The sequence below is a fragment of the Marmota monax genome, unplaced genomic scaffold (assembly GCF_021218885.2).
Source record: "Marmota monax isolate L192 unplaced genomic scaffold, Marmota_monax_Labrador192_F-V1.1 WCK01_AAM20220418_F8-fsc00019, whole genome shotgun sequence".
NCBI classification, from domain to species: Eukaryota; Metazoa; Chordata; class Mammalia; order Rodentia; family Sciuridae; genus Marmota; species Marmota monax.
Genome location: NW_026695242.1, coordinates 1,788,698 through 1,798,916, shown reverse-complemented (window position 1 = coordinate 1,798,916; position 10,219 = coordinate 1,788,698). Strand labels below are relative to the sequence as shown.

Genomic DNA, 10,219 nt, shown 5'->3' with positions numbered 1-10,219 from the left:
CTGGCGATTGAACCCAGGACCTTGTGCATGTGAGGCAAGCACTCTACCAACTGAGCTATGTCCCCAGCTCTGTGTTACTGTTCTTTAAATAAAATTCGTACTCTATGCTTACCTGGGTGTTTCCCAGGTGTTCAATCTTCACATCTGGGGAAGCAGACCTTGTCACCAGTAACCGGAGGTAACACTCTTACTGGGCAGTCTCCAAATAAATGATAAAACAACAGGGAAAAGACTCAACCATTCCATTCCTTATTCTGAAATCTTTATTCTGAGTGGATTTCCACAAGATAAAGGTTCTCATGGCTAGCTGCCTGTCCAGGCTGAAGAGGCCCTGCAGATACCTCCTTTCAGAGTCCTGCCAACCTTGGTTGGCAGGAGCTCTGTTGCAGGGCTATTTTCTTGGACTGCAGGGTTGAGGGAAGGATCACTCAAATTCTTCCCATTCTGATAATTAAAAAAGGAGATTTGGAGTCAGAAGGCATTTTAATCAGCAACTTCACAGGGAAAAGCCTCCTGGTGATTTGATCTTATGGGGATTCCAAGTTCTGCTCAATCTCCTCAACTAGCTCTGAAGAAGGAATCTGGTAAGGCATTGCTGGAGTATCCGGCAGGGATTCCTGCTCCAAGGACCCCTCTTCAACGGGTTCTGTGTCTTCCTGCTTGAATGAGACTTTCTTTTTGAAAGTGGTTAGGGAAATCGATTTCTAAATAGAAGGCAAAAAAGGTATTAGTTGTCATGGATTGAATTAGGAATGTCCCCCTGAAAAGCTCATGTTAAAACATGGTCCCCCAATGTGGCAAGGTTCAGAGGTGGCACTTTAGAGAAATGGTTGGATCATGAAGGCTGTGACCTCATTAGTTCATTAATCCATTTGATGGATTAATTATTTGAACAGACTACTTACTGAGTGGTGACTGTAGGCAGGTGGGGCATGGCTGGAGGAAGTGGGTTCCTGGGGACATGCCTTGGGCATTATATATTTTGTTCCTGGCTCCTCACACTCTCTCTGCTTTCTAGCTGCCATGAGCCCAGTAGGTTTCCCTACCCCACCTTCTGCCAGGACGGTCTGCTTCACCTTGGGCCCAGAAGAATGGCCTGAGCTGACTATGAACTGAGATCTCTGTAACCATGAGCCCAAAATAAAAATTTCCTCTATTAAGTTAGTTGGATATTTTGGTCACAGTGACAAAAAGCAGACTAATACATTAGTAGAGGCTAACCACACTCCAGAAACATGCCCAAGAATGGCAGGAACACGATGTTGCTATTTTCATGCCAAAGGCTAAGTACAAAACTGAAATACAGCTGCCACAGCAAAGCAGACCATCAAATCTGCTAGGATCAAGTGACTCACCAATGATCTAACTGCCTCCGGAACAAAACTCAACGCCTTTGAAAGGAAAAGCAACATGGTCTAGGCTCCCTAGAAAATACCACCTACAACGTTCAGCATAGGAGTAAAAATTACTAGACGTAGGAGGGAGTAGGAAAATGTGAACCATAATCTAGTGAAAAATTATTTAATAAAAAGAGACCCCAGGACATAGATGCCAGAATTAGCAGACAAGGACTTAAAACAACTTAATATTTTCAAAAATTTAAGTAAAAAAAGAACATAGTAAGTGAAAGAATAAGTCAGTAGAGAAAAAGGAAATTATTTTAAAAAGATAAATAAACATTTCTGTAATCCCAGTCACTGTGGAGGCTGAGACAGAAGGATTGCAAGTTTGAGATCAGTCTGGGCAACTTAATGAACTCTGTCTCAATATAAAATTTAAAAAAGGGGATGGGGACCTTATCTCAGTGGTAGAGCACTTGCCTAGCATGTGTAGGGTCCTGAGTTCAATCCCCAGCCAATATCAAGAAAGAGGGAAAGAGAGAGAGGTTGGGGTGGGGGGCCGGGAAGAAAGGAAGGAAGAAAAGGGGGGATGGGCAGGGGAAACCCAGCAAGAAATTCTAGAACTGAAAAGTATGATATCTGCAAATTTTTAAAACCCACAGAAATCCTAACATAGGATATGGAACAAGAGAGTGTCAACAAACCTGAAGGCAGATCAATAGAAATTGTCCAAAGTACAGAGGAAAAAAGATTGAAAAAATGAGCAGTGCCCTCCGGGACCTATGAAACAATGTCAGGTGTCTAATACCCTTTGATTGTAGTCTCTGGCTGAGCCAACTCCTTCCCATCTTTGCCTAGAAGTCTCAGAGCTTCATTCCACACTGAACCCTAAGGGACCGAGCAGAGAGCTCTGGGTGAAGCACTTGGTCACATGATCTCTAAGACCCTTCTGCATTCAAAGTGTTGAGTCTGTGCAACAAATACCTGTATTGATTTTTATGAAAACGTATTCCTAAAACATGAATGCTTCGGAGCTTTATAAACAATAGGAATCGCTTTCTGATTGAGATACAAAATTATGGTTTATATTGTCAAAGCTCCTCTACTTAGTGAAGAGAAACCCATATAGGTCAAGCCTCGCTGGCTCTCTCTGCCTGGACTCTACTGTTACCCACTCTACGGAGCTCTTCTTGATTCCTTAATTGGAATGACCTCTGCCACACTGAGAACTCTGTTTCCATTCTTCTTTTGACACTTCCACTAGACTAGTATTCTATCTGGGGTACTCAAGAAAAAAAATTAACAAAGTCTTGCTAAGACAAAAACAAAGATGGTTTTAAAGGATTAAGGGAGGAAAATCTGGCAAAGCTTTGAGGGTGTGCATATAAGCCAGTTAGGCGAACCAGCAGGACTGCTGAAATTTCATGAAACCCCTCCTGGGCCTGTTTGAAGCCAGATTTCTCAGCACTAGTGATGCAAAATTTGCAGGCAGCCAACAGCAAGGGATAGTCCATAATCCACCTTGAGCCAGTTGGGAACCAGAGCTTGGCATCTTGTCTTTTATCTCGCTCTTTCAACTTCTACTTGGAAATTAACTCAGACCTGAATGATGCAGCTCTCCCTTGCCGGTAGGTGATTCTTTCAGCTTTATTTTAGATCCCCCTTGGGTTCTGTTTGTTCCCTTCTAACAAGTGGAATCTATTTACATAACCACAATTTGCACACGAACTCTTCTCTAAATGTGAAAACTTGCACACAACCCAGTCATTGTCTCTTAGTTCTTATCTTCCCTTATAATTCCCCACGTCTCACCCTTGGCAAAAGAGCAAACCTGTTGTTTATCAAAATCTTGCTGAGGCTGGGCGCAGTGGGGCTCACCTGTAATCCCAGCAGCTCAGGAGACTGAGGCAGGAGGATCACGAATTCAAAGCCAGCCTCAGCAATGGCTAAGAGACTCAGGGCTGGGGAAGTGGTCAATGGTTGAGTGCCCCTGAGTTCAATTCTTGGTAAAAAAAAAAATAAAAAATCTTCCTGAGGTATATTGCTGCCAGGTGCAAAACATCCCCAGTGCAACACAAAGGGACATTCAAAATACAGAAGTGAGCCAAGTTTTCTTCGATAGAGCTACTGTAAAACTAGGGTAGAGACTTCGGAATCCATTATCATATATTTTTAATTCTATTCGCAGAGAAACTTGGTGTTAGAAAATGGTTGGGTCATCAGTAAGGTGATGGTGACTTTCACTTACTGAGCCTAATTTCTCCCGTCCCCCAAAAACTGCTCCAAGCATGAACCCTTCCTGAGGGAGAGCTCTCTAGACCACATCAAAAAATAGCACAAACCATCTTTCTTTTAATTTAGTTATACATGTTCAGCTTTAAAAATAAATAACTGATTATAACTAATAATATATATATATATATTTGGGTATATTCATTATTTATGAGAATGCTGAGTATATTATTATAAATGAAAATAAACTTAGTACTTTCATGCTATCAAAGTCAGCTTTGGAAACCAGCCAAAGTTAGTGACTTGTAGAAGGATGTAGTGATAGTTGAAGAAGATTTCAGATCTCAAGCCCGACAACCCCCTTAAATGAATTACCTGTTCAGGCATCATGTAATTTGTAGAAATCATGAGATAGCAGCAGACATATTTTAGGAAATTGTAGGAAAGATTGTGGGAGATAAAATATTTGCTTGTCAGGGTGGTAAATGCACAGTTGTTTCCAACTATTGTGAACTAAGAACTTATATTTATCATTATAGCATCCAAGAGGAGGCACCGGAGGCTTGACAAGTAAAGAAAATTTAATAATAAAATACTAATATTACCATATGCATTAAGTATGCACTGATAACCATGTTTGGTTTCTGAAAAAACTTTGAATAGTTTTTGGAAAGGGCTCAAAGGATCTCTGAAAAAAATATTTGTTCCAGGTGAATAGAATCTAGATGTGTAAGTCAGTAACATCAGTGATATTTCCTGAATCTAACATGAATTTGCCTTTTAACCTTTCCTATTTTTATTGACAAGACCTGGTTCAGACATGAATGTGTGACAGGGAGGAAAAGTTGACTAAGGGGGCCTCAGTTGCTCAGCACGGTGGTGGCGGCTGCCCTGGGGATTTCCTGGAGTCCATCCCTGGGATGGGAATGGGCCATGGTGAGTGCCCCCTTCCTACCTTGCCACACTCTTTACACTTCTGTTGAATCTGAAGCTCTTCTTGTTTCATCATTGCTGCCATTTCCTTTTCCCTGAGGCTGTTCTCATATTCCTCCTTCAGCTGGATCTGTTCTTGCATATTCTGGGGTAATGTCACAGGCTCAAGTCAGGTCAGCACCAGGAGGTCTTATAAGAGGGCCCGCCCTCCCTGGGGATAGTCCTGGACCTGGGTCCTTTAAGCCTGTGGAGTTTCTTCCTGTAACTAGCTTTAGCCTGCTGGCAGCTCCAAACCCACCGACTCCACACCCCTGAGTAGGATTCCAGCTGCAGACTCTCCACACTTCAGGGATACTTGGGCCTAAGTCATCCTGGGAAGGTGGATGAACCAAGCCCCCCTGGCCAACTCCAGCACCCTGCCTTGGATCCCAGTCCCTCCAGGGAAGCTGAGCCCTGCACACACCTGCACACACATGCACCTTTTCATTTGCTAGAGCTATTTTCCTGTAATGATAAAGCCATCGAGCCAGGAACTCTATTGGGTCATTGGGCTGAACCTTCGCCACTTCTGCCAGTGCCTGGGACAAGGAATTTCCAAAGCACTTCTTTAGGTATTCCGTTTCCATCCTGGGGACCTGGGAAGCATCCAAACAGACACATTCTTGTACACAGGTAATCATATTTTAAAAACAGATTCATTCTAACCAACTCAGATTTATTTCAGGATAAATATGTTACTTGGTTGCACCCGTGTTCATCAGCTTCCCATGGCTGTGACAAAATACCTGAGGTAATCAACATATAAAGACAAATTTATTTTTGTCAGTAGTTTCAGTCTATGGGGGTTCAGCAGAACACCATGGCAGGGAGCATCAGGTGGAGCAGAGAAGCTCTTCTTATAGTAGCCAAAAACAAACAGCAAAAGAGAAAGCAGTCAGAGTCTCACAATCCCCTTTCAAGGGCTTCCACTAGGCCTCACCCCTGTAGAGTTGCACCAAATCCCTATAGCACCTCAGGCTAGAGATCCAGATGACAGCATCTGGCCTTTGGGGACATTTAAGATCCAAACCATAGAATCACCCTTCTCAAAAGAACCAACAAATGCATACTTGCCAGTCGCCCTTATGTTCAAGCAGACTTGTTTTCCAAAGCTCTCCAGTTGGAGTAGATCAGACAGTAGGTCCTGGGATCACCAGGCTTGAGAGGAGCTTGATATATTGGCGGTTAAGAAGGCTGAGACCTTTAATGCACACACATTTCTACCCTGTAGGGAGAAAACAAGCAGGAAGAGACACCAGGGAAGAGCTCTGAGCACCCTGAAAGGTGAGCTATTGTGAGGTCAGAAGGACAGCCTGTGACTTAGATCTAAGATTAGCTCATTTACTTCACAAAGGACCACAGAATCTCCCTGGGGAGGAGCAGAAAGAAGGGGAAATGCTAGGTCCTTTGGCCACTGCTAACACACTGTTCCACTCCCCAGTTCATAAGCAGAAACTGCCTCAGGCTGGTCAAGCCCCCATATTTACTGTTGATCCGATTTGACAAGCAGGAGGGAAGGTGGCTCAAGCCAGAAGGTTCAAGGAGGCATGGCCATGAAGCAGAGCAGGAGGAACACAGACTCTGGGCTCAGAAGGACCAAGTTCCAGGCCTGGTGCTGCCACTTGCAGCTGTGTGATCATCGGAAAGTTGCTGCATTTCTCTGAGCCTTGGTTCCTCATCTGTAGAAGAGAAATAACTAAAGTATGCACTTTATAACAAACAGAGGATTCATAGATGTAACACACACCTGAGAGGCCCTGGGCCTGGCACATGTTAGGATTTATTAAATGTTAGCTATTAACAGTAGAAGACTGTGCCGTGCAATAGCCCAGCACCTGGCTCCCTGACCAACTCCATATTCCTGAAATTTACATATTTAAACCCCAGAAGAATCCAAGGAATAGCAGAGGCTCAGATCCAGCCTTCACATTTTTCTGGAGATGTTTTTTAGTTTGTTCCTCCCTGTAAGGTCCTTGCTTAGCATGTGGATGTCCATCATAAGTGACAGCTGCCATCTTCAGTTTTACTTTCCTTCCTAAGGGCATTTCTGAGAAAGGCTCACCCCCTCCTACACACCCCACCATTAACCAGCAATAACCAGCCATCATCCTCTCTGGATCCCCATCATTCAACATCTACACTACCTGCCAGGTCTTCTACCCCGTCTCAGTTTTTTGAGGAATGTGACATTTTCTGTTCCCTCAGGCCAGGCAGGGATGTTCCATAGGAAGAGCATATCCCATCAGGAGGCATGTGATGTCACAAAGTGCTCAGTTTGATCACTTGGTCGAGGTTGCATTGGCCAGATTTCACCATTGTAAAATTTCTGATGGCTGGTTATTGCTGGATTGCTAACAGCTAACCTCCAGATCACACTTCCCAGCTCAATGGGATGCCAACACCTCAGAGGATCACACTTTGAAACACACACCTGCATCCACTATTCTGGGCCTCACTTCTCTTGGAGAAGTCTGTCCCTTTCTTAGATGAAACTTGCTTTCTATGCTTGCCTCAACATTTCTTGGGTATTTAATCTTCAACACTAGGGGATCATGGACCTGATCTTGACCTCCAAAATCAGTATCAATGTCAAGGTCATGAAAAACTAAATAAAGATAGGGAACCAATATGGATCAAAGGGGACTACACAGCCATAAAAACTACACATAACATGATTCTAGATTGGGTCAAGACCAGAAAAAAGAATTCTGTAAAATATATTGTTGGGGAAATTAGGCAAGTTAAATGCAAACTGTAGATTATACAGTATAATTTATTAACTTTCTTGAGGGAGAGAATGTCTTAGTTCTAGGGCTGAATAGTGGCCCCCAAAGGTCTCTGTGTCCTAATACCTGAAACTTATGAATGTGTTACCTTATATGGCAAAGGGACTTTGGAAATGTGATTAAATTAAGCATCTGGAGATGAGGAGTAGATTATCCAAGTCAGTATAATGTAATCACAGCATCTTTATAAGACAGACCAGCAACGTCAGACAGGAAGGGCAAGCAGAGAAAGAAGATGTAATGTCATCAAAGCCAGAAGCCAAGGGCAGCCTCTAGAAGCAGGAAAAGGCAAGGAATGGATTCTCCCCCAGAATCTCCAGAAGCCTTCTGACACTTTGTTTTTAGCCTTGAAGACTCATTTAGGACTTCTCACCTCAATAACTGTAAAAGAATAAATTTGTTAAAGTCACAGGTGTAGGGCCGGACAATGGGAATGGAGGTGGGTGGTGTCTCTTTCTGCTAATCTGTAGCCCAACTGAACTAATGAATGAGAATAAACAATCGTCTGCACCCTCTCACTCAGTGTAGTTTAATGACAAATGACCAGCCCAGATTCTATGGGGTGGTCATTTGTCATTATGGGCTTGTGGAAATGCAGATTCTCAGGTCCTACCCAGAGCTACAGATTCAGAATCTTCATTTTCACAAAATCCCCTGAGTTCGGTCCTCAGCCCTGAAAAAATAAAGGGGCGGGGGGGGGGGGATATAACTTCGTGGTAAAGCACTCCTGGGTTCAATCCCCCCAGACGCAAAAACAAAAACCAACATGGGAAATGCTAGCAGAGTATTCTGCACACTCAACTGGGCCTAGGAAGAGTGATATCGCTAGGGTCCCGAGGTCACCTGCAAGCACAAAGGTGCAGAAGCGTGACATTGCCATACCACAGAGCATACTGCGAGTCTCCCAGGGGCTCGGGTCTCCTGCCTTCTAGGACAAGCAGCTTCTCAAGGTTCCTTCCCTTAAGTCCGCTGCCCCTTCACCTCTCCCCATAGAGTCGACACCCCATCCAGGCCCGATGGCTCCCAGCTTCTGGGTGGCAACCCACCTGTACCCTCCCCTCCGCGCGCCCCCAGTCCTGCGCGCGCGTCCCCTCCCCTCGGGCGCGCGTTCCCGCTCCGTCCCCCTTGGCGCAAGCTCCGCTCACTGTTCCGCGCGACCCTGCGGGGCGGACGCCTCCTCTGGCCCGGGAGGGGCGCGCTCGTTGCCTAGCATCGGGACGCGATTCGCGGACTGGTGTAGGCGCATGCGTCGGGTGCGCACACCAAGAAGGGAGGAACCCTTCTCAGAACAGTTCCTCTCCCCTGGCAGAGGCGGTTCTCACGGTTGGACCTTGAGAGCTGCGAGGTCGAGGAAGAGTTGGTTCGCTCCTCGGAGCTCCGTAGGTCGCCACTCTGTGAGCCCGCTCCTCCTCCTCATCCCCACCCTCCTTCCCCTCCACTTTCTTTCTCCTCCCTCCAGGTCCCCTCACCTACTCTTCCCTCTCCTCCTCCTTCTCGCTGGCAGGACCCCTAGGGCCTAGGGAGAAACCTTTCTGCAGCCCCGATAGGAAAACTGCCCTAAACGCCCCAGGTTGATGGTTACCAGATAAAATACTGCAAGGCTATGTAAATTTGAATTTCAGATAACGGGTTAATTTTTTAGTAGGAATATATTATGAAATAAAGTTACTTATTGTTACTCTGAAGTTCAAATAAAAGCTCTGCTTTTATTTAACTTTGGGACCTTCCTGGGTCCCTTTCCTTCTTACTCAGCTGCCGGCTTCTGGCTTCTCCGAGGCTGTCACGGAAACTCCCTCAATGGCTGCAGCAGCTTCTTCAGGCCAGAGGCAGCTCTTTCTGTAGAAGGGGCTTTAGTGGCCTAGGTTCCTAGTGGTGCATATAAAAACAACATTACTTAGTGCAGGCGAGATGGGCACTATTGTAGGTTCATGGACAGGGACCAGATATTAAATGAGAGGACAAAACAAGCATTCATTAGGTTCCACTGACAAGGCTATGCAACTTCCAGATTCCAGACACACACTGCACTTGGTCTACTCTAAGATTCTCCCTAATGACATAATCCCCTTCCCACGTGTTATCTTTCTGAAGCAGCAGAAGGACTCCCTTCCCTTTTTCATGTTACTTCAAATGACATGAGACTTCTGTGTAGCACTGTCTTTTGAGTGGATCCTACTAAAGAAGCACAGTGAAGACTGTGTTCCAAGTCAGTGGCAATAATGCTTTTCTCTGAGCAATTAGGACACTAACTTTGTAGAAAATTAAGTTCATTTTTTTAGCTACTTTACTCTTCAGGTTAGAGTTTTTAGGATTATGTTTATGCATACACACATACGTGTCCCTTTCCCTGCTGCTATTACTAATGCAAAAGATGACATATGTTATTTCTGCACCTTGCTTTTTTCACTTCATTCTGTGTCCTAGGGAACATTTCTAGTTTTAGAGAGCATCATCCTTCTCTTTTATGTCTGCACAAAAATCCAGGGTGCTGTATCTCATTGATCCCTATTTTAGGAACATCTGAATGGTGTCCCACTTTGACTATGGTAAATGATAGTGCAAGTAACTATGTACACATGCCATTTATATTTTTGCTTGTGTACCATTGAGATAGGATTCAAGAAGTGAGATTGGTGAGTCAAACACATGCGATTTTCTAGGTTTGGCCAATTCCCCTCCATAGGATTGTATTTTGCTCTCCACCAACATCTCATGACAGAAGAAAAGCACTGGGGCCTACGGATGGACCTCAAGATGTCAGTGATGAAGAATGCTAGGTGCAGTTGTCCAGAGACAGAAGCAGACACACTGGCATTCTGTCCACTGCCATTTCCAAACTTAGTGTCCTTCCTCATCAAAATTGAAAATGTTAATGCTTATCTTTCATCT

General features: G+C 44.6%; 1 protein-coding gene across 5 annotated transcripts; it reads right to left on the bottom strand.

Annotated features, from left to right (window-relative positions):
- Positions 1–251: 251 nt before the first annotated feature.
- Positions 252–8,577, bottom strand: LOC124076065 (DPY30 domain-containing protein 2-like). 5 transcript variants are annotated; one of them, XM_058577994.1, is made up of 6 exons: positions 8,476–8,577; positions 6,032–6,223; positions 5,619–5,769; positions 4,985–5,140; positions 4,528–4,650; positions 252–704 (listed from the first exon to the last, which is right to left on the bottom strand). In XM_058577994.1, the coding sequence occupies exons 4-6, from the start codon at positions 5,129–5,131 to the stop codon at positions 528–530; spliced, it is 447 nt and encodes a 148-aa protein (XP_058433977.1). In that variant the 5' UTR covers positions 5,132–5,140; positions 5,619–5,769; positions 6,032–6,223; positions 8,476–8,577; the 3' UTR covers positions 252–527. The 5 variants fall into 5 exon arrangements, with proteins under 5 accessions (XP_058433977.1, XP_058433976.1, XP_046275771.1 ...); XM_058577993.1 differs by lacking the exon at positions 8,476–8,577 and adding an exon at positions 8,213–8,375; XM_046419815.2 differs by lacking the exon at positions 8,476–8,577 and having other exon boundaries at positions 5,615–5,769; positions 6,032–7,871.
- Between the last annotated feature and the right edge of the window lie 1,642 nt (positions 8,578–10,219).

Excerpts from the sequence above, each read along its gene's own strand:
- LOC124076065 (XM_058577994.1), bottom strand. The coding sequence starts at position 5,131 with ATGGAAACGGAATACCTAAAGAAGTGCTTTGGAAATTCCTTGTCCCAG. Across the intron at positions 4,651-4,984 it reads TAGCTCTAGCAAATGAAAAG|AATATGCAAGAACAGATCCA; the intron begins GTGCATGTGTGT and ends ACATTACCCCAG. Across the intron at positions 705-4,527 it reads AGTGTAAAGAGTGTGGCAAG|AAATCGATTTCCCTAACCAC; the intron begins GTAGGAAGGGGG and ends CCTTCTATTTAG.